The sequence below is a fragment of the Marmota flaviventris genome, chromosome 15 (assembly GCF_047511675.1).
Source record: "Marmota flaviventris isolate mMarFla1 chromosome 15, mMarFla1.hap1, whole genome shotgun sequence".
In the NCBI taxonomy this organism is placed as follows: Eukaryota; Metazoa; Chordata; class Mammalia; order Rodentia; family Sciuridae; genus Marmota; species Marmota flaviventris.
The window spans coordinates 62,830,933-62,853,385 of record NC_092512.1 but is presented as its reverse complement, the minus strand read 5'-3'; the positions used below and the strand labels follow the sequence as shown (position 1 = coordinate 62,853,385).

Below are 22,453 nucleotides of genomic sequence, written 5' to 3'. Positions count from 1 at the left end.
GTCCCTTCTTAAGACCACTTTTGCTCATAACTCTAAATGCTATTATGTTTCCTGGTCCTTATCACAAAACAAATGATGCTTATTTTTACTTCTTTGCCTTAGGTTTTTTCCTGTGGCCATGCAACTCAATTTTTTTTTAATCTTCCTATCTTATTTTTAGAAGTTTAAAGCACTTAAAATTCAAAGAATTATAATTCAACCTCATTCCATTCAGTTTACTTACATATTAAATACCATTGTGTACAAAGCATTAGGTTGGTTATGACAGGTGCTATCAGGACCTGTGTCCTAGAGGCACGTGGTACTATCGGAGTAATAAGATGAACTCAAATCACTATGAGATGTGATGTTGGTGTTATGGGCCAGTTGTGTGGACAGTGATCAAACAGACTCCATTTTACCCTGAGACTCCACATCATGTAAGAAATGTTTCTCCCTCTGTACCTATTAACAGTTGCTTAGCATAGCATGTTTGGCAACACAAAATGGCAATTCTTTTTTTTTTTTTTTTACTTTTTTTTTTAAATGACAGCGGAATGCATTACAATTCTTGTTACGCATATAAAGCACAATTTTTCATATCTCTGGTTGTATATAAAGTATGTTCACACTGATTTGTGTCTTCATACATGTACTTGGGATAATGATGTCCATCACATTCCACCATCCTTGCTATCCCCCTGCTCTCTCCCTTCTCCTCCTACCCCTCTCCTCTATCTAGAGTTCATCTATTCCTCCCATGCTCCCCCTCCCTACTCCACTATGAATCAGTCACCTTATGTTAGAGAAAACATTCAGCATTTGTTTTTTGGGGATTGGCTTAACTTTACTTAGCATTATCTTCTCCAACACCATCCATTTACCTGTAAATGCCATGATTTTATTCTCTTTTATTGCTGAGTAATATTCCATTGTGTATATATGCCACATTTTTTTATCCATTCATCTACTGAAGGGCATCTAGGTTGGTTCTACAGTTTAACTATTGTGAATTGTGCTGCTGTAAACATTAATGTGGCTGTGTCCCTGTAGTATTCTGTTTTTAAGTCCTTTGTGTATAGACTGAGGAGAGGGATAGCTGGGTTAAATGGTGGTTCCATTCCCAGTTTTCTAAGGAATCTCCATACTGCTTTCCATATTGGCTGCACCAATTTGCAGTCCCACCAGCAATGTATGAGTGGGCCTTTTTCCCCACATCTTGCCATCACTTATTGTTGTTTGTCTTCATAATAGCTGCCATTCTGACTGGAGTGAGATGACATCTTAGAGTAGTTTTGATTTGCACAAAATGGCAATTTTTATACAGTGTAAAATTGTTCTCTTTTGGGTTTCCATTTTTTTTGGGCAATGTACTCTAACATCATAAAATGTCAATGTTTGTCTAGATGTTAGTAATCATTCTTTAACTTTTACTCAGCTAGGGTCATTTTGCCCCACTTCCCTGTCTGCTTATGATTTTATATCTCATTATATTTGTTTATGGTTTTGAATCATAGCAATAGCCATTTATGATTAATGTAGTGACATGCTTTATTTATGATATAAAAAGTATGTTCTAATCCCTAGAGGGGCTTGAAGAGTGTAGACTTGCAGCCTGCCCCTTGGCCCCTCAGCTGGTGAATCTGGACCCCCTAGGTGGTGAATAAAGAAGGTTCCGTCTCCTGCTTTAAGATTGACTCCGTGATTTATTGTGATCTCGCTGTAACATTAGTAGGGAAGAAGTGGGGAAACCTGGCATGTTCCTTCAGTAGAAACTAAAAATTCCATAGGTGGGAGAGAAAGAAGCTTCTTCAGGCCAGAAAAGTTTAATTTCATGACAACTTGAGATTTCTATATTTTATTTTTGACAGAGTGGTCATTTGACCCACGAGTCAGGCTGGTCTGTGTGTTTCTCCCTGCCATTGGGTAGCTAGGGAAGAGTGCTTGGCATGCAAGAAATGCTCCATAAGTGCTTTTAAATTAAGGAATGAGAAGAAGCACTTGGAGGAAGACATGTTACATTTACTGCCTGCTCATACTTTCTAAAAATTAAATATAAAAGAATTCTCTTTCCTCTCCCAAATTTAGGTTTTCCTTGTTGCTGCTTAACTTGGAGGAATACTACTTTGAACAGCACACAGCTAATCATGTTCAGTGCAATGGTAGCCAGGAAGAAAGGTAGGAGAGCTCTTGGAGGTTTGTACACTAACATACCTTTCCCATGCCTGTTTTTTAAAAGTAAATGTAGGATCACATAGGATTTTTCTCTCTTCTTGTTAGGTAGAAATTAACAAGGAAAGTAGATTTATAAGTTGCTGTCATAACTTTAAATGTTTTTCAAAGCCAAAAGGTGAATCCTTCTAATTCCTCCGAAGATGATGGACAGGACTCTGAATCCACCCATTATTTTTTTCCTTAGAGTTAATGCAGTGCTCTTGATCATTGTGGTTATTGTGCTATAAAGCAATGTTCATGAACAGTGAAACTGGTATAAAATCAGCTCTTTCAAAATGAATAGGTAATTATGTAGTTTGAATTAGAAGCAAAATCTGATTTCTTCATATATTAGTAACTACTGGTTATGACTTTTAAAAGATTCTGCTTATTTGATCTTACCTTTTGAAAGCTTTCTATAAAAGTGTATAATGAAGTTTTTTGTTTATTTTCCTTGTACAAGTTGTACTTCAGTATCACTAAGTTGCCAGTAAGTTCTTTGCTGACAAATTCTAGCTAATAAATACAGGAGGAATGATAACATTTCAATCCGTATGAAATATGGATCACACTAGGGGGTCAGCAAACTATAGCCTATTGGCCAAATCTGACCCACTCCTTTGAGCAAAGTTTTACTGGGACACAGGCCTACCCATTTGTTTGTATTTGAACAGTTGGGGTGGAGGGGGCGGAGAGTTGTGATGGAGACTTTCTGGCCTCCAAAGCTAGAGATACTTACTATCTGGCTCTTCACAGAAGTTTGCCAACCTCTGATTTAGACATTAATCTTTAATAGCTGCTGAAACCATTAGGTAAGACGTTTTGGAGAAGTCTTATAATGAATATTATTACTTGAGGCCCCCAGTGCCTACTAAAGCAAAGGCAATACCTGTGCCCCTCCTCTGAAGTCTTGTCATCAGAAGATCAAATCAGAGTCTGATCAAGTCTTTTAATCTTACCAATAATTTAAAGGGAGTATGTGAGTATAGGAAAATGACAGAGATGTATTCAGCAAAATTCGTAGTGTGAGAAAATTAGCTTAGATTAAGAGATGGTAGTGGACATATCAACTAAATGTAATATGGACTTATTTGGATTTTTATTTGAGCAAACTGACTGTGAAGGCATTTATATAATTGAAAAAAAACTGTTTTCTATTATAAAATAAAAAAATATGAACACTGACTATATACTTGATGAAATGAAGAAATTGTTACTAGTGCTTGGGAATGGGACCCTGGGCTTTGCACACCTGCTTAGCATGTACTCCACCATGAGCTGTGCTCTCAGTCCTAATTTTTAGGTGTGATAATGAAAGGCCATTTATTAAGAGTGTTTCTCATGTGATTCCTACTAAAGTATTTGTGGATGAAGTGAATGATGTCTAGAATTTTCTCAATAGTCCGTGTGTTTAGTCAGCTTTCTACTCATTTAACAAACACTTGAGATATCGGCTTATAAAGAGATAAGATTGTTCACAGTTTTGAAGGTTTCAGTCCATGACCATCTTGCCCTGTTGTTTTCAAGCCTGTGATGGCACATGAGGGCAGGAACATTCAAACCTGTTCATCTCATGACCAAGAAGCCAAAGTAAGAAAGGGAAAGGAGCTGGGGTGCCATTATCCCCTTCAAGGATGTGTCCCAGTGACTTGAAAACCTCCCACTAAGCCTTACCTCTAAGCTTCCACCACCTCCCAGTAGTGTCTATCTGGGGGACCTTTAGCACATGGTCTTCTGAGGAATAATTATCCAAACATGGTACTCCAGTCTATTCATATATGTTTAGACATTTCAAAAGTTTTTTTTTTTTTTTTAAGTTACTATTGGGCAAGTTTGGGCATAAAAAGTAAATGCATGTGACAGTGTGAAAAAATGATATAAAGTTTACAAGCCCCTTGAAGAAGAGGATTGTAAAGAACCATGACCATCCCTGTGATGGGTCTTCTCATCCTTCAATGCATATGTATTAAGCACTGAAGAGAGAATGCTAAATAAATACTTCCTTCCTACAGAAGAATAGGAGTGTTACTCTGGTGGTGCTGATGGGAGGTATGGGGAAGAGGAATTGTCAGACTGGAAGCCTTGTTTCTCTATGTGATTGTTTTCTTTGCTTAAGAGGTCCTTATATAGAAATTTGGATATATAGTTTATTCCCCAGTGTGGGAGGCCGCCCTGCCCAAGAGCTAAGCCTCCCGTCTCAGCCTTGAGTAAAGGGGGTGTTGGTCTGGCATCGCACACCTCGCACTATGCGAGGCAAGTGTCCTTCACCTTCCCTTGGCAAAGAAGTTTGCTTCAGCTGTGGACTTGAGCATTACCCAATGGGATTGGGCAAACCCCCTTTGAAACTTCCTATCAAAACTCCTTTGTATGTCCGCCTCTGCCACCCCCACTATAAAAATAAAGAGATTCCAGGTGCCTTCCAGCGTGGAAGTTGACCCTTAAGGCACAGAGCCATCCTACCCTCAATATGAAAATTACTTCTGTGTCCTGTGCTTTCTCACCGATTTTTTAGCTTAATCTTGCAGCCAGCTCTTTTGAACCCAGTTCATCTTGTAGACCCCAGTATCTACAAGGGGTTAATTTTTCCTGGACTCCTACAGATGCCAAAATCTTTGGATGTCCTCCCATATACTTTAAATCATCTCTAGGTTACTTACAATAACCTATGAACAATGCTGACACATCACTTCATTTTCATGGATTCAGTGTAGTCTAGGTATATGGCAAATTCAAGTTGATCCTTTTGGTACTTTCTAGAATTATTAAAAATTTGTTTTTACCCAAGATTTATTAAATATGTGGATTCTGAACCTCAGATATGGAGAGCCTACAAAAATTGCTTCCATTAAGGCAGGGAGATTTGAGAGAGCCCTGGAATGGACCAAGCAAGAGAATTGAACAGGACCAAGAAATGGCCAGAGAAAAATTCCAAATGTAATGGAAGTGATTTTAAAGAAACTGAGATTTTTAAAATTCTACTTGTAGACAAAACATACTACTGGAAACTGATCTTAAGATGATTTCTTTGTATTAGTATTCCAGTGTCTCTTGATCTATATTCTGTCTACATAATAAACTGTTATCTTGGTTTGATCATTGATAAGTCATCCAATCCATAAATGAAAATAAACTTTATAGTTTTTTATTAGCTTCCAGCAAGTGATGTTCATTATCCAAAACTAACAACTGACTCTAAAATGCTTGAGAATTTCTACAACTTATTGAAGACACATAAATGGCTCAAGAAAAGATGAAAATGGTAAAATTCATAACTGATTTACTTGATATTATAGTAGTAGATGGATAGACTTTTAAAGGCATTTATTATCGTGAAACAGATTTTTTTCTTGAATTCCTCCATAACCCCAAAATCACTGTTAAAGGCATTTTATGTGCTCAATTTAAGCTCTATATTCTCTGTATGATTTTAAATTAAAAATACCTTTATCTAATCAATTTTAGACATTTAATATTACCTTCTGAATTGTTCTTTTGAATATAGAGAATTTATTGATGATATGATAGAGTCAATATTTATTAACCTTTCTGGTCTTTAGTTTATCTTATAGAATAGCTGTGAGGACAAAATAAGGCAATAAAAATAGAAGGTATGGTACAGTGCTCAACAGATGAAACCATAATTTTAAAATGTGCAGATTTCTGTAACATCTAAGGAGATGGAGAAAAGGGAAATTATTTTATTTTTTCCAGCCTATCATATCTTCTCTAATTGTGTTGTTGAGCTTTTCTTAGCTGATGACTTAGAAACCTATTTTCTAGTTAAAATGTACCATGTGACTATTATTATATTCATTAAGTAATCTCTTCTAATTCCCAGGAAAATCAGAGGCTCCTTAAAAATATGTTCAAAATCAGTGATTTTTGAACCAGATGCAATATCCCAACCTATCATTAAGGTAAACACATTCTAAGTGTGAACAAAAACATTCCTATTTTTTATATATTTACCTTTGCTTATTTTTATAATATTTTTTCTCAATTTTATCTAGATTCCTTTGAGAGACTGTATAAAGATAGGAAAACATGGAGAAAATGGAGCCAATCAACACTTTGCAAAGTATGTGCTCTTCATTAACTATTTATCTTCTAGCTCAATCAAAAGTATTATATCTCTGATGACTTTTATCTGTATTTTAGGGCAAAATCTGGTGGTATTTCACTCATTTTCAGTCAGGTAAGAAGCACCTAGTAAATAATTTTTTGGAACTTTTATGCACACGTATGTATGCATTTGTGTGGTTTCTTTTCACATTATGAAATTATTTTTTCTGTAGGAATCTCAAATGAAGATCATTGAAATATATGTTTAAGTGCCTTTAAAATTTAGTCTTTGGAAAAAAACCTTTTTAAAGATATATTTTCCAATAGGATCCTTGATTTTTTAAATTATTTTTTAGTTGTAGATGGACACAATACCTTTATTTATTTAACTTTATGTGGTGCTGACAGTTGTACCCAGAGCCTCACACATGCTAGGCAAGCACTCTACCACTGAGCCACAACCCCAGCCCCCTTGATATTTATTAAGTATCTATGGGTTTAGGGTTTTGTCCTCAGGTGCTCGTCAGCGTGGATGGGTTGAGAGAAGAGGTGGCAGTTCCTCCTGAACCTTGTGGTCATTTAGAAGGTAGAAGGCAAGCAAGCACAGGCCACATGCATGAACTCAGGCTGACTCACGGCAGCCCAGGCATGACTCAGGAGGGCCCTTCTTGTATCATCATGACCCTTGGGGTCATGGTCTTTTGTTGATTCCCAATTTATTCTGTTTTCATTTATGTACCCAATGATGTGCTCAATATAGGTGCTCAGTACAGTACTGGCATTACAAGAGATTAAAAACCTGTATATGTTTTGTATTTATGTCATATGATTAGTGTGTAGATTGTCTTTAAAACTTTAAATGAGAAGGGAGTAGAGATCTACTACTTTCTTTGGGCTCTGGATTTCTTCTTCACCTTAAAATGAAGCATTAGCTGTGTTGCCTCAACTCAATTCTGCAGAGCTCTAGTTCTTTGAGGTGTGGAAGTGTTCAGAGAAAGATCATTCTCTAATCAAGTGAGTGTCAGAAAAGCCAAACAAAGACAGATTCTTTGTTTCAGGACTCCACTCAAAGGTTCACCTATGACAGTGCGGAGAGTCTCACAGGAGTCAGAAGAAGAGTGGCCCCTACACTCCGTGGGTCACTGAGCCCTTTATGGAACACTGTTTATTGTGTGTTGAAATTGTTTTACAAGAGCTAGGAGATTTCAGATTAGATGATTTTCTATTTCTCTCTTCCATGAGTGTATTTTTTTTAATTTTTTAAAGTTGTAGATGGACATGATACCTTTATTTTATTTATTTATTTTTTATGTGGTGCTGAGGATCAAACCCAGTGCCTCATGCTTGCTAATCAAGCGCTCTACCACTGAGCTACAACCCCAGCCCTCCATGAGTCTATTAATTTTAAGGAAGAAAACATTTTGTGAGCTTCTTGACTTCTTCTTTTAGTTATTTATTTTGTAGTATTAGGGATTGAACCTGGGGCATTCTACTACTGAGCTACTTCCCCAGTCCTCTTTATTTTTATTTTGAGATAGGGTCTCAAATGAGGAACTTGCTCTCCTTACACCTGAGCCTCCTGAGTGGCTGGGACTATAGACCTGCACCACCCTGCTGGCAACTTCATGTTGCTTTACTGACAGAGGTGGATACAGTTACAGCCATCTACCGTTTTGAGAGGCTGCTATTAATTCTGGTCCGCCCCTGTGTTCTCATATCCATTTATCTTACTACTTTTATGACCTTATTTTTGAACATCTATATTTTGGAAAGAAGAGGTACTCGCTCAGTTAAAACTAGTATTTTCATGATAGAACTTTGATTTCTTAGTTGTTTTAGCAAAATTTTACTAGCTTTGGGCTTATAAATAAAGTCCCCAAATCTGTTACCTACTTTTAATAGTTTTCAGAAGCGATCTCAAACTAACCTGAAATCAGTTTAACATCAAGGGATGCCTGGACCCAAAGCTACTCTTTTGAGTATTAAGCTTTCCGTGTTAAGTGCACAACCAGGCAACTTTTCTGTTTTCTGATTACTTAGTAGGTCACAAGGTCTCAGAAATAGGTTATGGTGCTTTAGATTTAGAGAGTTTTGCTTCCAGTTTTTGTTTTTTGTTTGTTTGTTTGTTGTTGTTGTTGCTGCTCAAACAAAATAAATATTCAGGGTCCCAGATAGAGGGAAGAACAAGATATCCAAAGCCTCTCTCTCTCCATAAATTATGCTTTTCTTTTTATTTTTTTAATGTCTTTAGTTGTTGCTGGACCTTTATTTTATTCATTTATTTATATGTGGTGCTGAGAATCAAACCCAGTGCCTCACACATGCTAGGCAGGTGCTCTACCACTGAGCCACAACCCCAGCCCCTGAAGTATGCTTATCAGTGGGAGAGACAATAAGCAAGCATTTCCTCCAGTGTCGGGTAGAGATAAATATCAAAGAAAATGAAAGCAGGACCAGGAATAGAAAGTGATGGAGAATATTACTGTGAGTGGTCAGGTACCTTCTCAGGAAGGTACCACTTGACTAGACTCCCAGAGGCAGGAAAGAGTGAGCTATGGGATTGTTATGAGCAGAGCATTCCAGGTGAAGAGAATGGTGGTGAGGAACCAAGAGGTGGCATGTGTGCCTGGGTGGTGGGAGTTGAGAAGAGCACTTAGAGGGAGACTGGAGCAGGGGCCAGGTCCATGTCACTGAGGGCCTCTGGGCCACGGCAATGCTTTAAGGTTTAGAGTAAACAGCAGAAGAGAAAAGCCACTGGAGAACTAAAAGAGAAGAGTCAAAATCTGATTTGCACATAGTTCTAAATCACTTTTGAGGCTGGATGGAGAGCAAGTTGTACAAAGGCAAGTTAGGGGACACTTGGGGTTATTCAGAAACTCAAGTGTTTTGTCTCAGGATGGTGAAAGGTGGTTTTTGTTTGTATATATTCTGAAGAAAAATCAAATAAATGTGCCAATAGGTTAGTAGCAGGGTATGTAGCAGAACAATCAGGAAGGACTCCAATAGGTGGTTAGTGGTGCCTTTTTTGAAGATAAAGAAGTCTGGGGAAGAACAGGCGTGGTTCAGAGTGTGAGAGTTGAGATGCCTAACAGACCTCCAAGAGAAGTCCAGTAGGGTGTTAGGATGCATTTGGCTGAGTTTCAGAGAAGAAGCTGTGGCTAGAAAGATAAGGGAGGGAGTTGAAAATTTCCACATGGTGGCTTTGTTTTTGGTACCAGAAATTGAACCCAGGGGCACTTAACCACTGACTGATCCACATCCCCAGCCTTTTTTTTAATATTTTTTTTGAGACAGGGTCTCAGTTGTTCAGGACCTCACCAACTTTCTGAGGCTGGCCTTAAATTTACAATCCTCCTTCCTCTGCCTCCCAAGCTGCTGGGATTATATGTTGCACCACTGTGCCCAGCTCCAGATAGTCCTTAAACTCTGAGAATAGAGATTTGCCAGTGACTAAGAATGGCCAGAGAGATCCAAGGACTAGGGCCCTGCTTCTCTTCAGCATTAGGTTGGGAAGAGAGGGGGAGTACCAGGATCCAGTGTCCTGCAAGCCCTAGTAAAAATACCATCAGCTCTCTCATGTGCTCTGAGAAGAAGAGCTAAGATAGACTGGCAAACCTACCGTTGGATTTGGTGCATGGAGGTCTCGTGCCCTTTTCGTGCACTGGAGGAGTGGTTTCTACCAATGTAGTGTGGGCCCTGTCATGGGCCCAAGGAAAGGTATAGGCAGCTCTGGCAAAGTTTTGCCACAAAAGGAACAGAAATGGCCAGAGAAGGATGTGAAACCAAGTGGGGATAGTTACCTGTGATTTGTATAAAATGGGAGAAGGTGCAGTGTATGATCATAGGAACAGAGTTGCTGAATGACTCACAGGTGTAGGGGGAGTCCACATCTGTGCCCCAGGAGAGCCACTGGCCTTTTAAGACCCAGGCAGTCCCTCCACTGTCTGGGGGAAGACAGGCAGGGACAGGGTACAGGTGGTGCAAGGAGTCCATGCTGTGCTGAATGGTGTTGCTTGTCCACATAATTACCAACACCTAGTGTGAGAACTGGTGGCCTGCTGAAAACACAATTACTTTATGTTAGTGTATTCATTCCACAGTGACTTTGTTTTACCCACTTCTTAGAAAAACCAGAGCTTATATTAGCTTCCTTCTGCTATCTACTTGGTTACTTGGTACAAATAATAACATTCATAAAGCATCTCAGATATTCATCTATCCAATAATTGTTGCTTCCTTGTTATCTTGATAATTCTCTTTTTAATTTAATATTTGTTATGTTAATATTTGAACTTTTAAGACCATACAAATTAATAATTAATTAATGCAGTAGTTTCACCAATGGAGATTATGTAACAATGATTTAAAATATTCAGTTCATAATATCCTAGATTATAGTTATTCTTTATGGTGAAAAATTTGGGTTATTGTTTCAAAAGTATTGACTTGTCTTCCTCAGGTATATTTTATTAAAGAACATAATATTGTTGCACCATATAAAATAGAAAGGGTAAGTAAAGTTCTTCATGTATTCCCAATAATTTATGTAGTGATTTTGAATATTAAGATTTTGTGACTTGATTAACGTCTTTAATCAAATATAACAATATTGGGTATACTTAAAAGTTTATTACCAGTTATAACAAAATTACCCAAGGGAGACACAGACTTTAGTCCAAGAGAATTCAATTAACCTCAAAATAAATAAATAAATAAATAAATAGACAGATTAGCCTAAAGAATGAGAGCTTAAATGATTAGATTAGAAATTGAAATCAGAAAAAAAGAAATTGAAAACCGAATATGGATCATTTATAAAAGTATTTGCTGGATTTTACTGAGAATTTCTTTGCTAATATATTACTAAAAAATATTTTTAAATATCTGAGAAATATTTATTTGTATGTTATAAAGTAATCTTCTTTGAAAACTCAGTTATAACTACTCTTAATTGGCTGGAAGCTGAGTAGACTTGAATACAGTGTCTGGTTCATCAGGAATTTTCAAATGAGCTTAGGTATTTCATGGAACTCCTGTATATTTTAATTCTTTATACTTCAGCTTAATGCATGGTAAAGAGATAACTCCAGCTAAAAGAGAGTTTTTAAAGGAGTTAGGAACAGGGCCCGTGCTTCTTATTCCTGGCATCTCTGTGAGTTAGGAAAATCCCTTCCCTGGGTAGATACATCCCCCCAGCCTGAATCTCAGTCCAGATAGCAGGCCAGCCTGCAGTTTCTTAACCAGCAGTCTATGACATGCACAACTGTATATGCCTTTGAGTTTTACAGATAAACATTTGCATACCCTGGTTACTCTAAAAATACAAATATTGAGTTTTAATTACTCCTAGAAGGTATTACTGGCATTTTGGGGAGGACAATTCTTCATTGTATGCGGCTGTCCCTCCTTACTGTCTCTTACTGCCTGCTAAATGCCTTTTACACACTGCCCCCTTGTTGTTTACACAGCACCTACACACATTGACAAAAGCCTCCAGGGAAGTAAAATGCCCTACCCCCAAGTTGAGAACCACTCCCTGGGTTGCTGTCTCTCTTAAAGGCTTTCTCGAGACTCACCTCAAATGCAAGCTGCACAGTTATATATATGTATACATGTATTAGGGTTATCTAAAGAAATGGAACCAGTAGGATGTGTGTATGTATATGCATGTGCATGAGTACATACATGCATGCATAATGTGTGGGAGGGGCGGGGGTTGAGATTATTATAAGAAATTGACCCGTGTTATTATAAAGATTGAAAGGCACAGAACCAGGAGAGCCATCCATGTAAGTTCTACTTTGAGTTTGAGCCCTAGTCTCAAGGCAAGATAAGACCAAAATCCCAGCTTGAACACAGAGAGGAAGAATATTTTTTTCTACTTAGCTTTTTATTTTATTTGGGTTCTCAATAGATCAGAGGAGGCCTACCCACATTGGAGAGGGCAATCTACTAAGTTTACTGATTCAAATGTTAATCTCATTCAAAAACATCTTCTGAGAGATATCCAAATATAATGTTTAATCAAGTATTTTGGCACCCCGTGGCCTAATCCAGTTGACACACAAAATTAACTATCACAATACATACATACCTAGTCTCAGAGCATCTAAGTGTGTGAATTAGTCAACAGATTAATAATAAATGTCAGTACCCAATTTCAACAATGGGTAGAACATCCAGATAGAACATCAGTGAGGAAACAGAAGACAAGAAACACTGCAGACCAAATGGACCTGGCAGACACACACAGAGCATTCCACCCGTGACAGCAGAACACACATTCTTCTCAAGCTCATGGGACATTCCCAGGACAGATCACATGTGAGATTACAAAACAAGTCTTAACAAATTTAAGATGATGGAAATATCATTTATCCTTTCCAACCACAATGGCATGAAACTAGAAATAACAGCAGAAAGCTGGGAAGTTCATAGATATATGGCAATTCAACAACATGCAACCAAGAAACCAGTGAGTCAAATAAGAAAAGAGAAATTAGAAAGTATCTCAAGACAAATAAGAACAAAAACACAACAATGTATGGGAGCAAAGCAATATTCAGAGGGAAGTTCCTAAAGATAAATGCCTGCTTTAAAAAAAGAAGAGAGATCTCAGAATGAAAATCCTAACTACACATCAAGGAATTAGAACAAGAAGGGCAGAGTAAACCCAAAGTCAGCAGAAGGCAGGAAGTAATAGCAGTGAATCCAGGGTGAGGCAGAAACAGGTGGAACTTAGCTGGTGTTGCACAAATGATCTTAATGTCACAGGGATGACATGCTCCTCCTTCTCTATTCTTTTGATATCCTCCTCTTTTTGTTAGGGCAAAATGGAATATGTCTTTGAATTGGATGTTTCAGGGAAAGTGGAAGATGTGGTGGAGACGCTGCTTCAGGTAAGCCAGTGACTTAGCCACTCCCTGGAAGGAGAACTCCGAAGCAAACTGAGGCAGAAACCTTTTTTAAAAAACATTTCATGTTTCCCTATGATCCGAACCGTAATCTCTTTTCTATCTACCTGGCAGATTTATTTGAATAAGTAGGATTTGCAAGCTGTCTATTAGGAAGTAGCATACATACACACAAAATAATCTGGGCTATCACCAAGTGACAGAATAATTCGTGTTTTTTGTTGCTTCTAAAGAAATACTCCATCCCATCTGAGAAAAAAAAATGATCATGTGTATTTATGATATTGTAGCTTCACAGAGCATCCTGCCTTGACAAACTGGGTGACCAGACTGCCATGGTAAGTGTTCCTATTGGTATCTTTGTGAATTACCTTGTGTTAACATGTTACTCATAAGTAGTTAACATTCATAATTTTTAATGGATCTCTTCTCATAGATAACGGCTATCTTGCAGTCACGTTTGGCTAGGACATCATTTGACAAAAACAGGTATGTTTTTAATGATTTTGTTTCCTACTTAGAAAAGCAATGGACATCGTCTTCTGTAGGCCTCACTGAGTATGTCCAAGACTGATGTTGTCATTGTCATCTCACCCCAAACCTGCCCACCCAAGGGGATGCACCAGCCTCAGTTGAGGAGGAATTTGGGGGCTCCCTCCACTCTTCACACTTAACCTGTCAGTTAGCTGTCTTCATTTATGCCCCCTGATCTCTCCAGTACATCCACTGTTTTCATCCTGTGATTGCCCCTGTTCGGGCCACCCTGACCACCACCCCAGCACCACTACAGCTCCTAGTCCATCTGCCTGACTCAGGTCTTCCCTCTTCCATATGTCCCCTTCCCTAGACCTAATGTCCTTTTAAAAGATGCTGTTTCTGAAGCACTTGTTTAATCATACAACCTGCCTGCTGAGAGTTAGTTCTGTAAGACTCTCCAGGCCTTCAGGATGAATCTGAACACCTCACTGTGGGCACAACCTTTAGGGGCCAATTTTTTTTTCCTGCTCCTAATAGCTGATTGCTCTTGAGTTCTGTGCCCGAGCTGTTTGTATTACGTGCAGTTCCTGTTGTCCTGTGGATTCTTACCTCCGAGCCCTTGCTTAGAACATACACACTCCTCTTTTGTACATAGCTATCTTGTCTTTCTGATTTCAGCTTAGATATCGGTTCTTCTAGAAAGTCTTTCTTGACCCCTCAAGTTACTTTAAGTACTTTTTTGTAGTATCCCATGGGGACCTAGAGAGAGTACATACACTCTTACAGTTCTATTAGTTTTTTCATTGATTTTCTTAGCTTTATTAATTAAAACGTGTATTTCAGTAAGAAATGACACTTTTGTATTATCCTGTTTTCTTCCTTGTTTCTTGCCTTATATTAAGTAAATTTGAGCTTTATGTCTATATATTCCTCTCTGAAACCACTGTGTCAATTAATCTAGACTCATGGTAACTATTAACACCTACCTGGTGATATAAGACCCCATATCCTGTTTTCCCAGTTTAACTTATGTCTTCACAAGTCTTAATCTTATTCACTTTGGTATAAATTTAAAATCAGCTTGTCACTTTCCATAAAAGAAAGCTTTGGACTTCTGCTTGTGACTGCAGAGAATCTATTGTCTTCTACTAAGTCTTCTTTAAAATCTTCTCTAGGGGCCGGCTATATAGCTCAGTTAGTAGAGTGCTTGCCTTGCATGCAGAAGGCCCTGGGTTCAATCCCCAGCATGGCCACAAAACATTAAATAAATAAAATCTTCTCTATAATCTTTCCTGTCTGTTGTTACATTTATTCCAAAAACTTCAGACTTTTGATGGTATTATAAATGGTTATGTTATTAAAATTTTCATTTCCTGTTTGTTGTTGATAGATGGGATGCAATAGATTTTTGTGTGTTCATCTTTTCATCAACCCTGCTAAACTCCACAATCAATTTCATTAACTGTAGATTCTGATTCTTTATATGTATAAAATGTTATCTATGAATTTCTTGTAGTCTCCATTAGCATTTTTATTTTAGACTTTTGCTTTCGTAAGCATTCATTCTTTGGACAGAGGAGAAAGTGTTGGTGAAACAGATTGATTTATGGGATTATTATGTTCTAGGCTTTTGCTAGAAGCCCATGTTTATAAATGAGATTAGTTTGTAATATTCTATTATGCTGCTGTCTTTGTGAAATTTGGGAATCAGAATGATCCTCACCTTTGCCCCTGCATTTTAATGTGTTAAAGAACTTGCCAGTAAAGCCATCTGGGCAGCAGTCCTATTTTCATGTTTATGTTTGCTTCTTTTTCCTTTATGCTCTACAGTATTAATTTTCTTTTCACTTTTGTAGTGGCAGGATCTATTAGGTAACTGGATTGCCAAAGGAAGAATAGTTTTCATTTTAGAAAGGAAAGGAATAATAATAAGAATCACCTTCCCCTGACCTACTTAGTATGTCATTTTTCTAAGTAGTGATTTAGACTGTAATTCTGTCCCTCTAAATTATATTCCATTACTTATAAAGAAATTTACTTATTTTGGTGCTGGGGATTGAACCCAGGGCATATGCATTCTAAGTATGTGCTCTGTCACTGAGCTAGACCCTCCAGCCCCAGGAGATTTATTTTCAACCCAGATTTTTTAAGCAGTGCCCTAAAATATGGCAAATTTGGTTGTTTTCATACTAAATTTAAATTCATAAAGCGAAGAGTAGAGTTTTTCTTAATATTAGTTCTTTTTAGATTTATGACAGTAGAGTGTATTAGACATTTTTTTTGATTATATATTTTAGCAGTGGGTAGTAGAGAGGTCATTTTTTACTTTCTTTATTAAAATAGATCCAAACATAAATATACTTTGAAATAACATTGAAGTAATTATAATTATGTTGTCATAGCCTGTTAAAGTATAGCGTGAGTAAATGTCATTTGTGTCAAAATGTTTTTTATGACTATAAAAATAGGTCTGAACCACACAAAAATAGAAAATTATATGAAGGTAAGAATAGTTTCGAGACCAGTTTATTTTGGGAAGAGTAAGGGTTCATCTAAGAGTGGTATTATTTATCCACCTCCCTTCTGAGACACATAATCTCTTTTTAAAATATTTTTAGTTGTAATAATTTTATTTATTTTTTTTAATGTGGTGCTGAAGTTTGAACCCAGTGCCTCACACGTGCTAGGCAAGTGCTCTATCACTGAGCCACAACTCCAGACCCATAATTTCTTTTGTTTTTAAAAAAAATCAAGCTTTCATAATATCATGTAAAAGAATGTCAACTTTATTTTAGTAGCCAATTTATATTACCACTTTCTTATGTTAAATGTAGTGGTTAGACAAATGTCATACAAAGTCATGCTGTAGATAAACCTAGAACATTGATCAATTTCTGACTTTTTTTTTTTTTTTTAACTTTTCAGATTCCAAAGTGTTTCTGAAAAGCTACACATGGAATGCAAAGCAGAAATGGTGACACCTCTGGTGACGAATCCTGGACATGTGTGCATCACAGACACCAACCTGTATTTTCAGCCTCTCAACGGGTACCCGGTATGTAGACCACAGGGTTAGGTGCAAAGCTGCCTCCATTTTTAAACTTGACTTTTTGGGGAGTTTGACTTCACAATTACAGGGTCCTCACATTTTGGTGAGGGTCAAAATCACCTGCCTGCCACCCCTACCAGCACCTATTTTATGTAGTCCTGGAACACAGTCACCAAAGTTTAAGCTCCTTCAATCTATTTTCAGTCATTCTAGAGTCTCTTGATTTTAGTGTTGTAGAAAGAAACCTTTCCCCTCCTGATTTTAAGGTCAGTGGAGATTTCTACCTTTTTATTAGAAAGCACTGCCAGAAGAGACCAAGGAAATACACTACCATTAATGAGAAATGGGTGTTTCCTATATATTCACTTATGTATATGAATATGAGGGTATTTCTTGTTTCTTCTTAATCACAAACACCATAGATCTGAATGTTTCTAAAAGAAACACTATGAACCTGCTCTCTTGGCTAGTGTGGAGGGGCATATTGAGATGCTGCTTTGGGGGCTCCTTCTGTGATCTTTGAAACAATCTTCTCTTTCACAAGGACATTAGACTCACTAGGCCAGAAAGGAAACTCAGATTTCTTCACTAAAATTTGTAAAGTTGTTGTTTCTAACAAACAAACAAATAAATAAATAAGTAGAGTTGTTATTTCCATAGAACTGGCTTCTTTTTGGAATGGTTCATTAGAAAAACAAAGAAACCCTTACACTCTCTGGCAGTGCAACTTAAAGAACTGAGAATGTTTTCTGCCATAGAATCCCTTATACTCTCTGGCAGTGCAACTTAAAGAACTGAGAATGTTTTCTGCCATAGAAACCAACACCATGAAAATCCTCCAGACTGATTATGACAGGACACTAAAACAGTTCCTACTGTTTTAGTCAAGGATAGTGCTATACCAACTTCATCCACTAGGTGGTGGGGCACACTTGCCTGGTTCTCAAGTAGATGGTGCACATGGCTGGAATGGCATTCTCTTAATAGTGAAATGAATTGGCTTGCTGACTACCACTACGTTTGTTTGAGTTTAAAACTTTCAGAAAAGTGTCTAAATATGTGCCACAGTTTCAGAATCTGTAGTATGAGCCCTTACTCCTTTATAAATCTGTGGGCTAGGATCCTTTACCTGACTTGGGATCTTTGAGGCATTTGACTCTATTTTAATATATACATATTATAGTAATTTAATACACTGTAACTGTTAAAGAGATATCAAACAGGATTCTTAAAAAAAAAAAAAAAGATGTATGTCAGTATACCTGCGAAAAGATAGCAAAATTCCTAAGTTGTTATCTATACTAGTCCTTTAATATCCTATATCATCCAACAGTTTTGCAATTACCTTAAAAATAGCTGACTACATTGTTACTTGGGGTTACTGACATGGCCAAGGTCATGAAGATAGTGAAAAATAGCAAAACAGAATGTAAAATCAGATAAATCTTGTTCCAAGTTCACTTGCAACACATTGGAGAAGCAGGATTTGGTTTGTTTTTGTTTTTCCCACCCTTTCCTGATACTAAAGAACAACTTCTAATTGTGTTCGAATGATAATGCTTGAGATTGTCTTTCTATTTTTTTAAAGAAACCCGTGGTCCAGATAACGCTGCAAGACGTCCGCCGCATTTACAAAAGAAGGCATGGCCTCATGCCTTTGGTGAGTTTGAGTGTAATTCTGTTTCTTGGTGGACGATTGTCAGACCTTCAGTTTAGCTGGTGGCTTATTGACTTACAGTCTCTAGAGAATGCCTGAAAAGTACAAGCATGTTATGTTGTAAGCAAGGACTCTAATTCTTGATACTCTTTCTTTTGGATAAGCTAGAAATCAACAAAAGAATAGCTCCTTTCTGTAAACAAGAGGTTCCCTTACAGAAATGTTTCTTTTGTTCCAAGATCTGGAGGGCTAGAGTGCCCTTAAGTTTCTCCCCCCTGAGTTCTCAGAGTTTCTGGGCTCAGGCTAAAATAATGGATGCAGACCTAACCCAGCACTTCTCCTTCCCCCCTATTTACTGCAGCTTATTCTCAAAGCAGAATTTGGAAGATATTATGAGGGTAACTCTTCAGTAGAACTGTGGTATAGTCATAGTTAACTTATATCACTTCAACCTTTGGGCTTGGTGACAGAAATAGACAAAATAACCATTTGAATCATACGGGCTGAACTGTGGAACCAACCTAGATGCCCTTCATTAGATGAGTAGATAAAGAAAATGTGGTATATATACGCAATGGAATATTACTCAGCATTAAAAGAGAATAGAGTCATGGCATTTTCAGGTAAATGGATGGAGTTGGAGAATATAATGCTAAATGAAGTAAGCCAATCCCAGAAAACCAAAGGTCAAATGTTTTCTCTGATATAAGGATGCTGATTCATAATGGGGATTGGGGGGCAGCATGGGAGAAATAAATGAACTCTAGATAGGGCAAAGGGAAGGGAAGGGGTAAGAGGCTAAGAAAGGCATTGGAATGAGATGATATGGACATCATTACCCTAAGTACATGTATGAAGACACAAATGGTATGACTCTACATTGCATACAAACAGAGATATGAAAAATTGTGTTCTATATGTATAATATGAATTGAAATGCATTCTGCTGTCATATATAATGAATTAGAATAAATTTTTTAAAAAGAAAATAAATCATATGGGCTGTTCTTCCCAGCATTCCCCTGAATAAGCAAATGTCCATATTTCTGTTTATCTTACTTACCTTAGAAACCAGTCTTTACTGAAAGGTTTTGATATTACATCAATATATAGTTATTTTTTTCCTCCTTGGAAGATTAACCATTGACTTGATTACAAAAGTATTTGTGGAATTTTTACTCTCAGTTTTTTGTCTTCAAATTGTGAAATATAATCATCTTCCTGCCTGCTTTACATACTGAATACTACTTTACACTGCATTTCCAGTGCTAATAGAGAATTGGGGGAACAGATACTGTTAAAAATCTACTTCTTTGGGTATAGAGGATCAGTCAGATAGAAAAGAAATAAACATTAAGTGCTTTCTTTGCCATTTGCCATGATAATCTCTGTGAGGTGGATGATCTCATGTTTTACAAATAAAGAAACTGAGACTTATTAAAGAGTTAACTTTCTAACTTCCTAGCTAGTAAATCGAGAATTCCTACCCTAAATCACTTTGTCGGCACAATATTTATGAAGCTCATAGTTTTCTGAAAATTATTTATTAATTGAATGGGTTACTCAATTACCACTTTGTTAAATATACATAATTATTTAATTTATAAGAGAAAGCTAAACATATGTGTCTGAAAAGTTCTTGAATGCATGGATAAGCTAATTTTGAATTTCAAAGTAATAAGTTCACAAAAGGTATTATCCATGCAAACATTCAACACCAAAGAGGATTTTATGGTTTACTTGAAATGCATGTGCTGTTCCCAGGAAGTTTATAAATACATCATAAACAAATATAAAGACATAGCTATATTCTTGAGTCAGATTATAGGTAGAAAACAGGAATACAAGCCATAAAAGTCAAGAATACAGATATGTAACTGAACAGTTTTAGTAATTAGGCACTTACTCTGGGATTGCAAGATGAGCATGGTGCCATTATTTGTTCTACTCTTTTTGTTCTGAATTACAGGGCCTGGAAGTATTTTGCACAGAAGACAATCTGTGTTCTGACATCTACTTGAAGTTCTATGAGTCTCAAGATCGAGATGACCTCTATTTTTACATTGCCACATACCTAGGTTTGCTGTTCACCCTTCATTGTGTCTGTTCATGCAGAAGTGGTTTAACTCCTCAGGAGCTGGGATAGCACCGAGGAGGAGAAAGATACTCTGTCTAGAACCACCTCTCCATGGTGCTACTTACTTCTCATCAGTAACTATAGTTGTCAAAATAGAATCTTAAAACTGAGGGACATATGCATTCATTTGGTAATAGTTCATTCCACTTGTGTATTTTAAAAAATCTTGATAAATATATTTAAATGTTTTTACTATTTTAATGACCTCCAACTTGAATAGATTATAATGAATCCACTGAAGTATTTTTGTATTCAGTAAGTATTTTTGTATTCAGTCATGTCTAATGGTAGTTTATGAACACCAGGACTGAATTTCTTAATATGAGACAGTGAGGTATCCGATTGTATGAATGTGATCACTGATTTGATCTTAATCACAAGCTGTAAAACTACACAGAAGGATCACATAAACCTTCTGATATAGCACCCTTAGACTAGAAATCACTTTTTATTAATAACAATTGGTCAATCTTTATTGAATTTTCCTACCTTTGCCAGAGAGAATACCTGTATTTTTCTTGTCGAGCGTGTGCTTTTTTTTTTTTTTTTAATAAATTGCTTGACTGGATTAAACTATTCTTATTTACAAAGTTGCCAGATTAACATAATGGAATGATTTTTAAAAATGAATGTTGGTGTTTGACTAATATTATCTCATTTTGTTTGTTCTTCTAGTGTATAGTGTACCCATTTATGAGATACATAGTAAAGTACATTTTCCCTTACAAATTAAATTTTTCCCTCAAGGAGTGATAGTTTACATACAAAAAGGAATATATATTATTTTACATTAAGTTTATAGTTATATTTTTCATTTATTGAACTCTTTAAGTGAAATTGATGCATGTCTATAGCTTTGCTACAAATTTGCTTTTATCTTTTTGTTTCTGATTTATTTTATTTTTCTAATTGTAATAAAATTACAACAAAAAACTAAGCTTCCCTGGTGAGTCCTAAAATCTCAAGTCAAAAACCTTACCCTGATCTAAAACATCTGTCTTCTTTCAAGCTGTCAGTTCCTTTGAGTTTTTTTCCCTAAGATTGTACTTTTTCAGGAGTGGCAAAAGGGGATGGGGGAGAGTTTGATTTTTGAAGCCCATTCTTAGTAGCTGATTGGAAAAGATATTTGTTAAAAACAAATATGAATATTGAATTAACATGTATTCAGTTGCTTGATGCATCCAGTAAAAAATTGAAAGCAGAATTTTCTGAACAAAATGAAAACTACTTGAAGGATAATTGGTTCATTCCACACTCTGAGAGTAAAGTTCTTATTGGTATGTGTTGCTTGTGACTCCATTTTTGCGGTCAGGGGGCCTCTCTGGTTCTTCCAATTTGAGAATTGGTCCTCTTGCCAAACAATTTTTTTCTTCTTTAACAGTTTCTTTTATTTTTCTTAGTCCTCATGTGCATAATATGTAATTGTTGACAAATTAACATTAGTATACCTCTTCCAGAGCTAAAAGAAAACTAAAGGATAGTTTTGTTCTAATTCCATAAAAGTGAAGATAATAAACCTTCACAAATGGCCATTAGTTTTAAAAATGAACTAAGCACATTTGGAATGATTTTTTTTTATTTATTTATAAATATCTGTTGCTATGTAATATTTATATATTTGCTCTGTAATTTTATATTTGTTTAGATCACATTATATTTTGGTGGTTAGATAGTAGTTCAGTATATTTAATAATTTACCCTCCTGGATCTTAGAGGTATCCATATTTAGTTGAGCTACTTCTTTGGAAAACACATCAACAACCTACTTTTCTTTTCTCAAAACATAAATTTTAGGGACTGGGGATATGGCTCAGTTGATAGAGTGCTTGCCTTGCATGCACAAGACCCTGGGTTCAATCCCCAGCACCACGAAAATATATGTTTCACAATTTTGTGGAAGGGTCTACATTTTAAGCATCTAGTTTTTACATACTAAGTAAACGCTAGCCAGCCATTTGCAGAGT

The 22,453-nt window shown here is 36.6% G+C and overlaps 1 protein-coding gene and 1 non-coding gene across 4 annotated transcripts in view; both read left to right on the top strand.

Annotated features, from left to right (window-relative positions):
* Nsmaf (neutral sphingomyelinase activation associated factor) overlaps window positions 1-22,453 on the top strand; it is a 55,086-nt gene that overhangs the window by 15,089 nt on the left and 17,544 nt on the right. For 2 of the 3 annotated variants that reach the window (XM_027932820.3, XM_027932819.3), the window contains exons 2-12: window positions 2,068-2,157; window positions 6,032-6,110; window positions 6,204-6,271; window positions 6,352-6,388; window positions 10,715-10,765; window positions 13,083-13,154; window positions 13,460-13,507; window positions 13,606-13,658; window positions 16,572-16,701; window positions 18,284-18,355; window positions 20,322-20,430. In XM_027932820.3, the coding sequence (XP_027788621.2) occupies window positions 2,068-2,157; window positions 6,032-6,110; window positions 6,204-6,271; window positions 6,352-6,388; window positions 10,715-10,765; window positions 13,083-13,154; window positions 13,460-13,507; window positions 13,606-13,658; window positions 16,572-16,701; window positions 18,284-18,355; window positions 20,322-20,430 (809 nt within the window). The remainder of the gene's footprint in view (window positions 1-2,067; window positions 2,158-6,031; window positions 6,111-6,203; window positions 6,272-6,351; window positions 6,389-10,714; window positions 10,766-13,082; window positions 13,155-13,459; window positions 13,508-13,605; window positions 13,659-16,571; window positions 16,702-18,283; window positions 18,356-20,321; window positions 20,431-22,453) is intronic. The other variant, XM_071602311.1, reaches the window with a different exon arrangement.
* On the top strand, window positions 14,827-14,899 carry Trnaa-ugc (transfer RNA alanine (anticodon UGC)). The gene has a single exon. It is a non-coding gene; the product is annotated as a tRNA-Ala (tRNA).